Source organism: Octopus sinensis, linkage group LG22 (assembly GCF_006345805.1).
Source record: "Octopus sinensis linkage group LG22, ASM634580v1, whole genome shotgun sequence".
In the NCBI taxonomy this organism is placed as follows: domain Eukaryota; kingdom Metazoa; phylum Mollusca; class Cephalopoda; order Octopoda; family Octopodidae; genus Octopus; species Octopus sinensis.
The window spans coordinates 11,965,019-11,983,385 of NC_043018.1; the positions used below are offsets into that span (position 1 = coordinate 11,965,019).

The 18,367-nt window shown below is 37.1% G+C and overlaps 1 protein-coding gene across 7 annotated transcripts in view; it reads right to left on the bottom strand.

Annotated features, from left to right (window-relative positions):
* Positions 1-18,367, bottom strand: part of LOC115223206 (protocadherin Fat 4-like) — a 168,620-nt gene that overhangs the window by 95,896 nt on the left and 54,357 nt on the right. For all 7 annotated transcript variants that reach the window (XR_005003481.1, XM_029793671.2, XM_036512321.1 and 4 more), the window contains exons 11-16: positions 18,195-18,307; positions 15,483-15,659; positions 13,668-13,790; positions 12,920-13,081; positions 5,563-5,738; positions 1,552-1,681 (exon numbers count right to left, since the gene is read on the bottom strand). Coding sequence is in view for 6 of the 7 variants with exons in the window: in XM_029793671.2 (XP_029649531.1) it covers positions 1,552-1,681; positions 5,563-5,738; positions 12,920-13,081; positions 13,668-13,790; positions 15,483-15,659; positions 18,195-18,307 (881 nt within the window). In the remaining variant the exon portion in view is untranslated. The remainder of the gene's footprint in view (positions 1-1,551; positions 1,682-5,562; positions 5,739-12,919; positions 13,082-13,667; positions 13,791-15,482; positions 15,660-18,194; positions 18,308-18,367) is intronic.

The following is an 18,367-nucleotide window of genomic DNA, read 5'->3' on the forward strand; positions in this document are numbered from 1 at the left end:
ATGTCCAAGGAGCTGACTGTGCTTTCATGTCCATGAGACCTTAGGAAACATGAGGGGCTAAGCCAGCCTGTTAATCAACATGCAAACATGAGGGGCTAAGCCAGCCTGTTAATCAACATGCAAACATGAGGGGCTAAGCCAGCCTGTTAATCAACATGCAAACACATATATTTATGTATGTGTATTCATGTGGATATGCTTCTTTCAGTGGTGTGTGTCTGGGAAAGAGTAAAAATTTGTACTCTTTGGGCAAAGTCCAGTGGTTTGCAGAGAATCCCTTGTAACTCACTCTCAGAAATGGGTTCACTGAAAACCTGAAACCCAAAGAGAAAGGAAAAGAGAAGTTTCGTTCAAATTCTATGCTTCCATTTTAAAATGTGATGAACATATTTGGAAAACTTATCCATAGATAAAATTAGAATTTATATCATAGATACAAAAGCATGAGAATTAAGAAATGGATGATGTCAATTATATCAATCCCAAGCATCTAAATTGTACTTGTTTTATAAACTCGAGGAAGAATGAGTAGCAAAATTGGCCTGGGTGGAAATTGAACTTGGAACATAAACTGGTATTTTGTTTGCTGCTCCACAATACAAAATATGTATATGCATATGAAAAGAGGTATTTTGTCCGTTGTCAATCCTATACTGAATATGTCAAAAGAGAGGAGAAGGTCATGGTTGGAATGCCAGTTTTAAAGGGGGAATAAAGTGAAAGAAGTCATTTCATCGTTTTAAGCTCTAATTTCATAGCTTCATCTAGCTGTGAGATAAATCAATACCTTGACAAAATGCAGTTTAGTCCAAGGTCAACTTCCATCAAGCAAATCTATGATATAAGGTGTTGCAACCGTAACCATTCCTTCTTATTGTATATTAATCCTTTAGCATTTAAACCGGCCATATCTGGCCAAAATAATCTACCGGTTTTATCTTCAAACTGGCCAGATCCAAATTCTTACATTTACCCTACAATATTATTCTAATCAAAGAAATAAATATTCTAATCATAAACAATCACATCATTGATATCTCAAAGCTACCAGGTAAATGCATGATTAATTCAAACCAATGTGAATAAATAAGCATTTCATTTGGCAGAGAAATATGAATGCTAAAGGGTTAAAGATTACACTGTTCAATGCACGTGTAAGTATGTACAGAGTAATTTGAGGGAGATTTGGTGGCTGTTTCCAGCAAATCAAGTTATTACATACAAGCTTCATTTTAGCTTGTCAATTGCTGTTTTGACTGAAGCCAACCTTGATTAAACTAACTTGTGACTGAATTCTGAAGAGCAGAGGTCATTGGTATGACAGCAGAAAAGGCAGAGAGACGGAAATGCATGTTTCTAAATCAGAAAATAGAGCGTGTCTGTAACTGACTTTATGCCAATCAAACGAGTAGCCTTTTCTTGGATTTGATCTTGGATATCTCTGCATAACAGCTGCACTGTCTCAGATGTGGGGAGCTTCACTTCACTGTTGGCTTCTCCTCAGCTTTGTAGGTGGTGGCTAGTAAGATGAAATTAAAGCGCTACACTTACCAATATTGTTGTTAATATAGTTTCAGGTGCAGTTGTCTCAAGTATTTCAAGCGTTTTGGGTGTGAGACTGGAAAATGTTGGCTTCCGATTGGCTGATGTTACACTCACTGTAACCATAACAACAGAGGATCTGTTGGAAATAAATTGAAGGCATAAAAATAAGGAGTCAGAGGAAAATAAAATAGAGTTGGTAGGGTGTGAGAGTAATTCACACCAGATCAACATTTAAGCGGTGAGATGTCCATAAATTGTTACTATCACTACTTACTAAGCCCGTCTTCCAGATCACTGAAATGGCTCAGTTCACTAAATTGAAAACAAGGTTACATAAATGAATCTGTTCATTTATGGATCAGTCCACTAAACTGAAAATAGGTACTGCATTGATACAGGGTTGTCATTTGTGAAGCAAGTTGCAGAAATAGATCGAACCATTTAAGTGAAAAGAGGCATTGCATTAGGTCTATTACCATATAGATGGTAATAGTTTTTTTTAATTGCAAAATGTGGAGGATTTCAATGATAAGCAAACAATTGTCCAATAAACTGAATCCTTACGCATAAAATAATGGTCTAATAAGCTTGAATAAGAGAGGGGGGATGGAGGGAGTGAGGGAAGGAGAGAGAATGAGAAAGAGAGTGAAATCAGCACAGAAAATTGTGGTGTCTGTGTTTTGAGGATAGCAAAGGCACCATTCTGTTTATTTTCTGAAAAGAGGCTGCAAGTGGGACACTGGGACACTCAAGATGTTTAGAGGAACCACTCAAAGGAAGAGAGTGAACAGGAATCTGAAAGAGTTCACATTCATCATAACAATGCATGACCACTCATGGCTTTGGTGACAAATCAGGAAAGTCACAAGTTGAGCTGGTCACCGGTTCCCCCTTCCACAGTACAACTTAGATGTGGCATCGTCTGGCTTCGACTTGTTCAGTCCAATGAAGGAAAGCCTTCGTGGACAAGGATTTGATGAAACCGATGAGATGAAAGTGGCTATGAAGAAGTGGGTACAAGTGTGGGTACAAGAGTGGGTACAAGAAGTGGGTACAAGAGTGGGTACAAGAAGTGGGTACAAGTGTGCACACCTGAATATTTTACAAGAAAAAGGGTTTGAGAGTTGTGTTCAACAATGGCATCAATGTAACGCTTGTGTTGGAGATTATTTGTATGGAGAAGGAATTACTCTAACAGCATTAGCAATTTGAATGACCTATGTCAATTAATAAAGAGCCATGCCCATTTTTGCATTACTTCTGGTAATACGTGTATGTGTGTGCTCAACTTATATAAGAAACAAACAGAAAATTCCCACAAAAGATATGCACGCTGCTTCTTCCTTGTCAAATTATCATTCAAAAGATACAATTTCATACTTTTAATGATATGTGTGTGTGTGTGTGAGTCTGCATGCATGTGCATACCAGTATATATCTATACTTCTGTATATATGTATGTGCAAATTAGCCGAATTAGGCTATAAGAAATGCAGTTCAGTTTCATCCAAGGAAGAAGCACAACTGACGCTATTTTCATAGTCAGGCAAGTACAAGAGAAATACTTAGCTAGGAATAAACCATTACACTTGACATTCTTGATCTAGAAGTAGCCTTTGATAGCATACCCCACTGTGTGATATGGTAGGCTCTGAGAAGGTTAGGGATAGAGGAGTGGCTGGTGAAAGCTGTACAGGCCATATACAAAGATGCTTCAGTGAGAGTTAACCACAAGTACAGCGAAGAATTTGGTGTACAGGTAGGGCTTCATCAAGGATCAGTCCTTAGTCCCCTCCTTTTTATCATTGTTCTTCAGGCCATAACAGGAATTCAAGACCAGCAACCCTTGGGAACTACTATATGCTGATGATCTTGCCCTCATAGCAGATTCCATATCAGAGTTAGATGAGTAATTCCACGTGTGAAAGCAAAACCCAGAATCTAAGGGCCTTAAGGTTAACACAGCAAAGATTAACATTCTAGTATGCAACGAAACTGTCAGGACCCTATCCCCATCAGGTAAGTGGCTCTGTTAGATTAATTCTAAGAAAATGTAGACAGGAATTCCATATGGCGTACCCAGTGTAATTATGGACACACAAGAGCTGCAGTGGAATAAGAAGAAGGTTATCAGAGAAGATAATGTTTGTATGTGGGAGATGCACAGGATCCATAAGAACTATAGAGATTTGGGAAATTAATTCTTTCAAATGCTCTGGTGGCCCATTTACAGGTAGTAGAGAATTTCTGCCACCCAGGCAACCAAATTTATAGTGGGGGAGGATACACAGAGAGTGTGATAGCTAAAATAAGAAAAGGATGGAGGAAATTCTGTTGGACACGAAAGGTTTCTCTCTGTGAGTGAAGGGAAGATTGTATGATGCTTTATACAGACAGAAATTCTACACGGTAGTGAGATGTGGGCCCTGAATGCAAAGGACACGTGTCGGTTAGAAAGGAATGAGGGTAGAATGCTCCACTGGATGTGTAATGTAAGCGTACATGTTCGACAGAGGGTCAGTGTTCTGAGAGAGAAGTTAGGCATAAGAGGAATTGGTTGTTGTGTGCAAGAGAGAAGACTGCGCTGGTTTGATCATGTGAAGTGGATGGATGCCGGCAGCTTCATAAAAAAGTGCTGATCTCTCAAAGTAGATGGAACATGTACAGGTGGGAGACCCAGGAAAACCTGGGATGAAGTACTAAGGAATGACCTCAGGGCACTAAACTTTCAAAGTGACAAAGGACCGAGATGCCTGGCACCTTGCTGCACTCTGCAGCAGAAGTGTTAAGACTGGTCCTTCTGGTGGTGTAAAGTACTCATGATGGTACCATATAAAAGTGTCCATGCAGTGCCACATAAAAGTGCCCGTGCAGGGGCCATGTAAAAGCACCTATACTGTGCCACATAAAAGTGCCCATGTGGTGCCTCACAAAAGCACCCAGCACACTCTGTAAGTGGTTGGCGTTAGGAAGGGCATCCAGCTGCAGTAACCATTCCAAATTAGACTGGAATCTGGTGCAGCTCCGCAGCTTTCTAGCTCTGGTCAAACCATCCACCCCAAACTATCATGGGCAATGGACGTTAAATGATGATGATGATGATGATGTATGAGTGTGAGCCTTTGTGGATCATTGTGTATCTATGTATGTGTGTCTATATACCTTTATGTGTATGTATGTATGTAGGTTTACATATGTCTGTATAAGTGTGCGTGTAAACTTACCAATGAAGGTGTATGTGTACTTGTGTCTTTGGAATACTCAGCCATTTGCACTGTATTCAGTTCAGTTGATTGAAAAGCTTTATCAGTTTCATTGTCGAAACTGATAAAGATCTATTTACTTACCTGTGTGTGTGTGTGTGTGTGTGTGTGTGTGTGTGTGTGTGTGTGTGTGTGTGTGTGTGTGTGTGTGTCAGTGTGCCTATATATATTTACCATGTGCTTGTTGTTATGGGCATATATATACATATACACACATGTGGACATAAATATTCCATAAATTTGTTTATTACAATAACAGCAATAGCAACAAAGACAAAAACCATACGGGCAAATGAAGGAAGGAACCTCAGGATTATTCAAAGCAGCTGGAGCAACTCGCAATAAACAGCAAACCCACCCAAGGGCTCTGCTTGGTCCTTTCATACAAACTCCCTGTTTTAAAGAAACCTAAATAAAAAGTATCCATCAAAATATGTTAAATTACACGACTTTTGTCCTTGGGGTCAGCAACTAATATTTCCCATTTGCTGATCCCTAGAAAGTATGAAAAATCACAAATATTTCCTTCAAATTTTGCTTTTTTTTTACATAAAAAATTAACGTTTTGTTACAGTGTTACTAACAACCAGCTTCTTAATAATGTGAAAGTTATTTTACTAAATACTTCATTATTTTCAAAATAAATTGAAACAAAGCCAATGTGTTTCCATAAAAAGAGTTACATAAAAAAAAACTCTTTAAAAATTAAGATAATGAAATGAAGCAAACAGTAAACACGAAGAATAAAAAATACCTTGGATTAGTTGCTCCATCATGGCCAATGACAGTAAAGTTGTAACTGCCTGTTTGCAAGGTACCAAAGACAGAAAGATCGCCAGACACTGAATCAATTTTGAAGGGGACATTCTTAGGAATTATCTCATAAGTTACTTTGCCATTTATACTTTTGTCCTCATCTGTAGCTCTTATCTGTTTGCAATAAAAAAGAGATGAGAGGAGGTGAAATAAGATGATGATAATATTCTCTCATAAAGCCATAAGGACACAGACTTTGTACAGGAGTATAACCAATTCTGCCAATCTCAGTACATCTCTCTATATATATAAAGCTGAAGTTGTCTGTGTGTGGCAGGTGTTGGTAGCCTTCAACTAACACTATCTTCTCCGAGACCCTGCGATGCAAGTTGACCAAAATTGAGACTATGATAGAAGAAAAAATTCAAATCGGACCATGTTAATACCGAAATTTATTTATATCAAAAAGGTGCTTTTTTTCTATGAAAATCCCTATTTTTTATAATTTTTTTACTGCTGTGTCGCCAATTTTTGGTGTATTTCAACCAGAAAAATGCTCACTAAAAGAGAATAACAAGCTACATAATGCAAAATTTTTACTTTTCAAAAATTTCAATTCTAAAGGGTCGAAACAAACCCAAGCAATGCCGGGTGATACTGCTAGTAAATGATAGTTTTAAAGTACAGAAATTTCCTCAGCTGCCTATTGTAGCCTTTAGATGGAATAAAAATATAAGAGATCTATTGACCTCTATTTCTGACTCCAAGGAGTAACATTGGAGTATCTGCATGCCGCTGTACTTTAAAAAACAGCCACAAGAGAGGTAAGGCCTGTTCATTGTGCAGCGACTTGAGTCAAGTGAATTCCATCAGGAATCATAACAGAAATGTTATGATTTATACAGAAGGTGGGAACATGTAGAGATTCCCATTTGGAGTACATGGCAGAATACATGAAACACAACCTGAGTTATGTTGGTTGTACAACAGAACAATTAAGCAAAAGATTTAATGGGCACAGATTCAACGTCAGGCACAATAACAGTAGTTCGACAGAACTTGCTGAACATTTTTTTTCAAACGACGGCAATTTTGAAGAAGACTTGAAAGTGCATATTCTCAGAAAATATTCTGAATTTGCTTCCCTTTCACTTCTCAGAATGTATGAGGACAAATACGTTTGCAGGTTGTTAACATCACGCCCTGGAGGAATGAATAAAATGACAGGAGAATATCATCAAATTCACACAAAACAGTTTGATTGAATATTCTTCTTTCTCCTTTCCATTTTATCTCTCAGGTTTTTTTCTTTTGTCTGCTATAAAATTGAAACTTAAAAACTGATGATGTCATTCCATCAATGTGTGGATGCTGGTTGCTCTCATTTATACTTTAGATTTGAATTTCTATCATTTTGAAATTTTATCACTTTTTATTTTATCGTTCAACCAATAAAATATCTATTGCAATTGCATCATGCTCTTCGTTTTGTCTGTTTACCTTTGTGAAGAGTTACATCAATCCTTTTAAAATAATAATAGAAGGTGGTAGAGACCTTATACAGCTGGAAAACTATTATAAAATAACCACCATAGGACTGCAAAATTACCTACTTCAGAAGCGAGGAAACTAATACAAATAGCCACAAAACACAAGCAAAACAAAAAACTATTTCAGCATTTAAGGAAGCTGACAAATACAAACAAGAAATCATACTACTTAACAAATATGTAGAAGAAGAAGAAAAACAAAAGCTATAAAACAAATGAAATCCAAACTAAAACTAGAAAAGCAATGGACCATGATAAAACGATGGCAAGAAAAGCACCTTCATGGTAAATACTGGGCTAAACTAAATGCAAAAGAAATAGACAGAGAAAATTCCCAGCAATGGCTGAGAAGCTCAGGACTCAAAGCAGAGACAGAGGGATTTTTAATTGCAGCACAAGACCAAAGCCTCCCCACCAGAAATTACCAAAAACATGTAATGAAAAAAAAATATAACAAGTAACTGCAGAATATGTGGAGATGAACAAGAAACAATAAATCATATTGTCTCTGGCTGCACAGTCCTGGCTAAGAAGGAATATATTCACAGACACGACAGAGTTGGGACCTATATACACTGGAAGCTATGCCAACACTGTGGAATGACAACAGCAAAAAGATGGTATAGGCACAAGCCAGAAAAGGTCACAGAAAACGAGAAAGCAACCATATTCTGGGATATGCCAATACACATAGATAAAGAAATTAAGGCCAACAGGCTGGATATAATTGTCCAAGATCACCAAGAAAAAAAATGCTTTCTAATCGATGTATCAATATACCAACAGATGACGATGTTTCACTAAAAGAAATGGAGAAACCTTCAAAATACAAAGACCTGGAAATAGAGGTAACCCGAATGTGGAATCTAAAAACAGAAACAATTCCTATCATAGTAGGTGCATTAGGTATGATAAAAAAATATTCAGACAAATACATAACAAAAACACCAGGACTTACAAATATATATAACATACAGAAAATCGCAATACTGGGCACTGCACACATCCTACACAAAGCACTTTCAATACAGTAACCATAAGAGCATCACAGCAAACCACAGCACACACCCAAGGCACACAGAGCTGCGCTCGGTAGTGAAGTGAAAGCACATTATAAAAATAGAACTACTGAATAATAATAACAACAACAACAACAACAACAATCCTTTCTACTAAAGGCACAAGGCCTGAAATTTTGGAGGAGGGGACACAGATCATCTTTACCTTCCCAGAGCTCAAAGAAGTTGAGGCTTGATCCAATTTGAAATCTCTTACAAAACTACCACAACTGAACTGGCAAAATTATGTTGAAACATCTAACGACTGGATGCTAAAATTCATTGAAAACCACAAGAGATGTAAGAAGGTTCATTCTGTTATGAAGGAGTGCAAAAGATTTTCAAGTGAGTTCATGCATAATGCCAAGGTTGAACAGCATGATGGAAGTGCAGCAGCTGCAGTTGCAAAGAAGGTGAAAGTAATAGCAGAGCAAAATGCATTTGAACAATTGGCTGATAGGTGAGAACGAAAACCTCTGCATGGCAAATATGTGGCCCATAGCAAACAAGCTGATGTAAACCAGCAGCACACCTATCAGTGCCTATGAAGCTCAGGGCTAAATGCAGAGAGCAAAGGTTTAATCTTGGCTGCTCAAGATCAGAGCTTATTGACCTGGAACTATCAAGTCAATGTGATGAAAAATGGAGTAGACCCAAAGTGCTAATACTGCAATGATGGAAGTGAAACAGTGGACCTATAGAGTATAAATCAAGACATGACAGTTAATGGACATGTAGAGTATAGATCAAGACACAACAGAGTTGGCCAATATCTACACTGGATAATATGTCAGCATTATAAAATCAAAACTGCTGACAAATGGTATATACACCACCCTGAGGCTGTAACTGGGGGAGTAAATATAACAACCCTTTGGGACTTTCCAGTATGCACAGACCGAACCATCAAAGCTAATAAACCAGATATTGTTGTGAAAGGCCAAAACAAAAAAGTCTGTTTATTGATTGACATGAGGAGCATACCGTGTGATCATAATATCTCGGCAAAAGGTTTTGACAAGCTCAGAAAATATAAAGATTTGTTTATCAAAATTGAAAAGATATGGCACCTCAAGCTGGTTACAATATCAGTGATTGTAAGAGCACTTGGAATGATAAAAAAAAAAGAACTGAAAATTATTTGAGAATGGCCCCTGGCTTACCATCTATGCAGGAAGTGCAAAAGATTGTCTTAACTGATACATCACATGTACTGAGAAGAGCACTGTCATTTTCTTTTTTTTAACCCTTTAATTTCTTTGTTTACTTTTTTATTTCTATTTTTTATCTTTTCTTTCTCTTTCCTCCCCTTTTTCTCTGTCACATGACTTTGTAAATGAACAATCTGATGTCTTTATTTTAATGACCTACCAATGTATACACTCTACAGGAACATGCTCAGAACAGGACTGTTTGCTTGGGCCATAGTTACCACACATGCTTACCTTTTAACAAATTTGCTAGAAGGCAGCAGTTCTTTCTCAACCCTCACTTTCCTTTTCAAGTGGAATTTGAAAAAAAAGAAGTTGATGAGAGTTAAATCATAGAAGGTGTCTGTCTTTGGCACTTTCAACCTGGTTCACCCAAAACCTCTTTCACTATAGCATCCAGACAAATAAACACTACCTGTTCTTCTTGGACAAAGAAGGGTGGCAGGGTAATCTTCACAATGGGATCACCTGATAAATGGATCTGTTCCACATATGATAGCAGGTGTTCATAAACCTATAAGTCAGCAATGCCTGGGTACAGGAGGAGTACAAACAGAACTGTTTTGTTGCTGTGTGTATCTCAGGTAGGCCCAGTTGACAGCACTTCCATACCTGTAGAATTTATCTTGAACCAGCAATGTCCCCCAGTAGCACTGTTAAACCAGAGATTTCTGGAAGTTATTCAGGGGCCCAAAAGTCCTCCTGAACAGACCAGCCAATTGATTTTCATCTATGTCCAGAGTCCTTCTTAGCCATACTTTGTGACTTTTTTTTAAAATGCATAGATGTTTAGAAAATAAAACAAATTCTGCCCCAGGAGGGCAAGCATTTAACAAAGCCATCCAGTCTCAGTGGTAGTTGTTAGGCTTATTAACAATATTTTACAACAAAAAGATGTTCTTGAAAATAACAAAATTCAACAATAAGTCACAAAATGATGTTCTCTCCTGGCAAGCATGATGATGATGATGAAGATGATGATGACGATGATGATATGATAAAACAGATAAGAAGCCGAAACCTAACCAACAAGATATCACTCTACTATGGAAGGCGTCCAAAGGATGGACCCTCATCAACACAGCTATACCTACAGGCCTGAATATTGTGAAGGCGGGGAATGAGAAAGTTGAAAAGTACTAAGCCTAGCACTGGAAGAGAAACACATCCATAGAGCCTCAAAAGTAAGTGTAAAACCTATCATGATTGGTGCACTTGGGACCATCTCAATGAAAGAAGTGTTTAGACATGTAAAACTGAAAATACCAGACTTCAAAGGAAATACCCAGTTGGCAGCAATACTCAGAACAGCTCATGGGTTGAAGAAAATGTTGTGTCTCTGTGGGAAGGTGCTGAGACTTGACATAGATAACTTAGAAGAAAGGAAAACAAAAAGAATATGAATAAAAATAATAATAATCGACAATTAGAAAAGTTATGTAATAAAGCACATATTGATTTGTTAATTGAACTGTAAGATATTTTGCAGTATGTCAGTATCAAAATAAGACAAGTTTGTTCTGAAAATTTTTTTAAATACATAGAAATGCAGAAATTAAAAAAGTTCTACTCGATTATCCTGCATTCCTTCCTTGACAAAAAGACCTCAAGTTTCACTCGTTTACAACAAATTAAAACAAAAAAAAAGTAGATAGAGAACAGAACTTTTATTCAAAATGTTTTATATAAATTTGATGGAACCAATCCTGCCATTTTGTTCATCCTTAGCTCCTCGGGAATGCTGCGTGTCACTTACACATATTTATATCTGAGAAGGTGTACTTACAGGAATTTACCTGAGTTACAGTCATTTGATGTAAAATGCTTGCCAAGTTCTGTTGAAGTAGTATTATTGTGCTTGACATGATAGCTATGCCCTCCGGTAGAAATCATAAGATTTCTTTTAGTATTTGTGATGGAGTTGAACTGACTCATCTTGTTGCACAATGGACAGGGCTTACCTCTCTTGTGACTGTTTTTAGAAGTGTCCAGAAACTCCAAACAGAGGAAATATTTCTTTGAAATGAGGATATTCCTGAGAAATACATTGATAAATGTCATAGAACACTTTTGAAATGCCAATGAAATGTTAGTGCCAGTTAACAACTAAAGGAATTCAGATAGAATCTTTATTTTGACTGCAATAATTAGGCATGAAAGTTTGACATTTACTAATCATAGTTGTGTCATCTGTAATTTCCTTCTTTTGAGATGATGATGATGATGTGACTCACAAAAACTGAAATTGATGTAATGATGCACAAAATCATTTGCACGTTTCCAGTAATCTCCTATAATAACAAGAATGGTTTCACATTGATCCCAGTATCATGAAGGGATGAAAGGCAGAGTTGATCTTGATAAGATTTGAATTCAGATCATAAAGAATTATAAATATTACTCTAATAATTCTCTCAATGCAAAGCACTTAACGATTTCTAACACAAGGCCATAAATTTAGTAGGAAGAGGTTGTTAATTTAATTGATCTCAATATTTGACTGGTGCTTTATTTTATTGACCCCAGAATGATAAAAGTCAAAGGAGACATCAGTGAATAATGATTATAATAGTTTCTAATTTGGCCGCAAGACCAGCATTTTGAGAGGCAAGGTTAGTCAATAACCTTAATAATTATCTGATTCTATATTTTATTGATCCCAAAGATGGAAAAACAAAGTTGACTTTATCAGGATTTGAACTCAGAGTGAAATGCATTCTATCTGATGCTTCAACAATTCTACTAATCTACTTCCCAATTGTTTCTGAGATAGCCATAAGCCTGAAATTTGTTGTTGTTGTCGATGATGGTGGTGGTGTGGGGAGGGGGGTGATAGTCCATTATATGATCGGAACCTTATTTTATCAATCCTTGAAGGATAAACGGCAAAATATGACTTTGGTGGGACCTGATCTCAATATAGTGTCAGAACAAATAACACAAAACATTTGTTTAACAATTCTGCTAATCCATCACTCTAACTTCTAATTCATGCACAAGGCCAGAAATAATATTGGGAAGGAAACAGTTGATTATACTGACCAAAATATACTTGGACCAATACTTTATTTTATCAACCCCAGAAATGTGGAAGGCAAAGTTGACTTTGACAGGACTTGAACACAGAACATAAAGAGCCACAACAAATACTAAAGGTCACATTTTTTGAAGCTCTAATGATACTACCAATCTACCTCCCACATAATACAAATGATAATGGTGATAATAATGATAAAAGAATTAATTTATTATCCAAAAGGCAATTCATATTACAATAAGAGAAGAATAAAACAATGAGAGGAAACAGTGGAGAAAATGAATTAATTAATTATACTCACTGTAGCAAAGGGCTGTCTGGTTGTCAAATGAATATTGTATACATATAATTAATTAATTATACTCACTGTAGCAAAGGGCTGTCTGGTTGTCAAATGAATATTGTATACATATAATTAATTAATTATACTCACTGTAGCAAAGGGCTGTCTGGTTGTCAAATGAATATTGTATACATATAATTAATTAATTATACTCACTGTAGCAAAGGGCTGTCCAGCCTTGGTTGTCAAAGGAATATTGTATAGATATGATTTGTTTGCAAACACAGGATTGTGTGTGTTTTCATCAACAACATTCACAACTATATTATGTATATGACTTTGATATCTCTCATTTGTGTTGTTTTCCTCGGCATAAACCTTTAACCATAACATTGACATTGAAAAGAAAAAGAACACAAAAGAAAATTATATTTAACAAATGTTTTACAAATACAAATACAAACACATCCATCCATCCACCTCTCCACTCACTTACACCCCCATCCACCTACTACCCCAGCAATGCTTGGGTACAGGATGAACAGAACTGTTTTGTTCCTCTATGTGCATTTCAGGCAGGTCCAGTTGATGGCACTTCCATGCATATAGAGTTTATCTCAAACCAGCATGTCCCCCAGTACCAGAGACTGACATATAATATATTTAATAAACTGTTAACATACTAGTGCAGAGACTGTAAGATAAGATATGTGTGATAAACTGTTAACATGACAAAGTAGGGGTTAGAAGGAGAGAAATACTGTTAACATAAGTGACCCTCAGATTGAAAAGAAGCAGAAAATGAGAAACTGTTCAGGAACTTGGTTGGATCAGGGAAGGAAAATAAAAAAAATTATCTGACCAAAAGAAAATAATTATGTAACAAATTATCAAGCAAAAAAGGAAGGAAAGAAAGAGCTCTAATTTTAAAAAAATGGAAAATTGTAGTTTGGTGAATATTTACCTGGAGAGTCACAGGGAAAGTTGCAAGCTTTTGCTGAACAGGTTGACTCAGAGTTACTAGACCTGACTCTTTGTGAATTTGAAACATTGGATGCTGTCCTACGAAATGGTATGTTAATTCATCCTAGAAAGAGAGAGAGAGAGAGAGAGAGAGAGAGAGAGAGAGAGAGATGCGGATATTAAATATCGAAGAAATAAGGTAAAAGATAGTAAATAATTGTGAGTCACATTTGATCGACTGACACCTCATGTTGATTCTGTCTGAGAATTACATTAATGGTAACAAATATCCATGGAACACTCAACCAATTTTATGTTAACTCAGCATGTTGAACAACTGGAATACTCATTGTTCAAACTGACAAAGAAACCATTAACTTTACATTTATTCTGTTAGAAGCATTCAGTTCAGGTCTTTGATTAGAGGAGACCTTCTTACCACTGTCCCTATGTTGGAGGTACTGAAAATAGATGAAGAGTGCTGCCCTTCTTCCTTTTGACTAAACCATTGAAAAAAAAATCTTTCTGGTAATGTGGGGAACAAAGGCAATACAGAATGTGTATTATACTGAATTAAGGAAATACAATGTCTACAGTTGATTTTTGGTGCAAGAACTTATTCACTCAGTCACTACAAGCAGGTCAAAGAATCTGTGGTTTATATCAAGTCATTTCAGGTTGCGCTTTGTATACTGTCAAGAAAATATAAAAAATAACTTTTGCTGGCCTGATCCACATAACTTGTAAAATATGTACAACAACAACCACAACAAATCAACAATTATCATCTTCATTATCAATTAATGTCTGTTTTCCATACTGGCATGGGTTGGATGGTTTGACTGAAAACTGGTAAGCTGGGGAACTGCACCAGATTCCAATTTGATTTCTATGGCTGGATGCCCTTCCTAACGCCAGCCACTCCAAGAGCGTAGTAAATGCTTTTTATGTGCCACTAGCATGGCACTGGCAATAGCCATGACTACAATTTCACTTGGCTTGACAGGTCTTCTCAAGCATGGCATATTGCCCAATGTTTGAAGGGTGCTTTTTAGGTGCTACCACCATGGGTGCTAGTTATGTGTCACAGGCATCAGCCACGACCGCAATTTCACTTGGCTTGACAGGTCTTCTCAAGCATGGCATATTGCCCAACGTTTGAAGGGTACATTTTACATGCTACTGGCATGAGTGCCGGTTGTGCATCGGCCACAACCACAATTTCACTTGGTTTGATGGGTCTTCTCAGGCAAGGCACATCACCAAAGGTCTCAGTCACTTGTCTCAAACAGTCTGTCTCATATTAAATTAATCATACAAAAAACAAAAACAATCCATGGACTGTTCTGAGTCATCTCCAGCAAAACTGATTCAGGAGTCACCCTGAGTAGCCTCTAATGAAAGTGATCTCTAGATCAACCCAAGTGACCACTAAAAGTGATCTCCAATTAAAGTGATGCACAGGGCAACCCAAGAAACTTCCAACAAGAGAGAAATTCTCCTCCCAAATTAAACAGAAGGCTGAAAAAACAATAAAGAATTTATTGCATATTTACCAGCCTACTAGAAACAGAATCCACATCTACTTCAAGTTACACCCTTCAAAAACTGAAAGCACACATTGAAGAAAATGTAGCCCTCAATAAAAAAAAAATATAAAATGACTGAAATGCATTTGATCATAAGTTGCTTGTTCAACCAGGTCTGTCCTCAGGTCAAAACAACAATAATTACAGCTAAACACAGAACTGAAGAAAGAAATTACATAAGATTAAGAACCGATGAAAATCTAAGTAAAAAATCAGACAAAACTTACATTATCCTTGTCATGGGACTGCACAAGCACCACAGGGGAGTTTATAGGCAAAACTTCAGTGATGTTTACCTCAGAAGGTGTGTTTATGATAAGAGGTGGATAACTGTTGCCTCTCAGAATATTAACTAACAGGAGACTTTTATCAAATGTATCTTTCTCTCTATTCTTCTTGAAAGCCTGAAATTAGGAAGAAATTAATTTTTATTAATTACTATTTAAAAGAAATCCTTATTATTATTTACATTACAAAAGGAATCACCATAATAATGATAATAATGATTATGGATAAGGAAAAGTGAAGCTACTTATCGAGCCATCATGCCCATTTGACTCCAGGATCACAAAGAAAAAGGAAGGATAAAAAGTACATTCCCTTAAAGTTTGAAATACGAAGAATTTGGAGCATGCAAACAGTAAAGGTTGTGCCTATAATAATTGGCATGTTGGGAACAGTAAGCAAGATATAGACAAATAGCTGAAGGAGATTGAAATAGAATGCCTGGTAGAGCTTCTACCGAAAGTCTGTCTCTTAAGGGACAGCAAGGATTGCCAGGAGGATTCTAAGCACTTGAAAGACTACTGAAAACTTGAGGTTTTTGGCAGTACCCTGCTGCCACCATAAATCCTACCAGGAATAAGACCAAACCAAAACAATAGTTTAAATATATCATTTAAATGTTGCAATAAGTTCCTTTCCTTCTCTATAAAATACTACTATCGTCATCGTCATCGTCGCCGCCGTCGTCGTCGTCATAACCAGTTTACACCTTTTTGGAGATCCATGCTTATGTGCACTGTGAGCTGCTTCTTCATTTTCCTGCTTATGTCCTTCAGCTACATCCTTTCCCAATTCAAGAAATCCTGCTCCATGCCTTATTAATGATACTGTCCTCAGACTGACTGCTTGTATGATGGTGTCTGCATTCAATTATGATTTTTTGTCTTTATTCTGGAAAAATATTTTATACTGAGGGCATCCTTCATTTCTATACTTTTTGAGTTTGTTAGTTTTCAGTATTCCCAGTTTTTTCTACGTTAATAATTTTATACTTTCATCATTAGATAGATCTATTCCAGTACTTTTTACAGGTTTTCCATATACTTCTATCATAGCACATTTTTCAATTCTGAAAATCAATCTAACACCAATTCAAGATGAGAAAGTATGATAACTAGGTGAAAGTAGTAAGGAGTAGTACCATTGCACAGTAAAGGCAGTGGAAGCTGGCACACAGGGGTTTGTCACAGTGCCTATGCAGCATCTAACTACTAGGCCAGCTTGAAATCAAGAGTCACAAAAGAATAGTGACAATGAAACATGTGTGAGAGACAAGTGAGAAAAGCGCTCAGTGTGGTCCTGGCTGGAAAGGAATGACAGATGGGACGACACAGCAAATGACTAAACATGAGAGGAAAGAAACTCAGTGAACTGAGGGTGGTCTGTGTGGCTGAGCAATAAGCTCACACAAATGTTTTGAGTTCAAGCTCCACTGGAGGTGGCATTTAACTAACAAGAGGACACCTAGGATCACTACCTAAGTGGTCTCAGCTCCCGTAGAATGTCAGGAACTAACAGGTTGAAACATTTGTTTGACAAGAATTCTTCCTTTGAAGATTTCTCCTGCTGTCCGCTTCTTCTGTAGATAAAGCTATAAATGATAGCACGTAAATGTGCTAAAACCCCTTGGACTGAAAAAGTAAAAGGCTACCTATAGGATAGGAACCCACATATCCTGTAACCATGACAACTGTTATACAAGGCAACCCTTTTAATTTCTCCATCCATTTTAGAAGCTTTGTGCTTAAGAGGGAGGATTGTATGTTTTTCGTGTCAAGAATTTAGAAATTTCAAGCAACATAAAATGATTATTCTTATGGTGGAATGTAAAATAAATCGATGAATTGCATGTTGCCTCAGTGATGAATGACAAGGACGTCAACGTGACTGGTAACTACAACAGACATTTTGGGCAGAGTTCCAATAGATTCTATGATGTACATGGGCTGGGGTGGGGTTATAGCTTTGGTTCTACAAATACGGAGGTAACATGGCTACTGCAGTTCTGTGATGCAAATTGACTTGATTTGCCAGAAACCAGTCAGTCACCTGATCACCTATCAAGCTGGTGGACACATAAACCAAATTGAGTAGATTCTCACCAGAAAATGGGATAAAAAGATGCTTGTGAATGTGAAGTCGTTCCGAAGAGTAAAACGTACAACCTATCATTGCCATTCCCATCCCTTCGCTCTTTATTTTCCTTTTTGTTTCATAAGTTATCTCTCCATTTCCTTGACTGCCCTACCTCATCCTTTACACCACCATCTACAATTATTCTCAATACCCTCTCATATCTGTCATCAATGCCCCAGCTCCTGCTTGCCACCCATTATATCCATTATATTCACCTCTCTCTCTCCAGTCAGGGAATGGGGGCTTCTTTATATATTGTAAGTTACTTGATGACCTCACTAGTGCTGGAGCTGTGGGAAAAGAGCACAGATTAAACTAAGAAGGACATCCAGCAGTTCGAGTACTGCCGAAGCAAATACAGACACTCAGCACAGTCCTTCGATTAATCGGATCTTATCAAACCATCCAATTCATGACAACAGGAAAACAGACATTAAAAGATGATGATGATGATGATGGTGATATCAAGTGAAGGTGCATGGATGCATTTTCATACTTTTATAGGCTGGTTCACTTACCTTCAATGTTACTGTGAAGTTTTGATGGTCTTTCCTTGACACTGCCTTTTCGATGACCAGTTTTCTAGCCACATTGTCAAAACGAAAATAGTCAAAGAACGATGTTGGTAATGCTGGAATATAATAAGAATACTTCATTAGAACTGCAGCAGGGAATGTAGAAAATAATAATA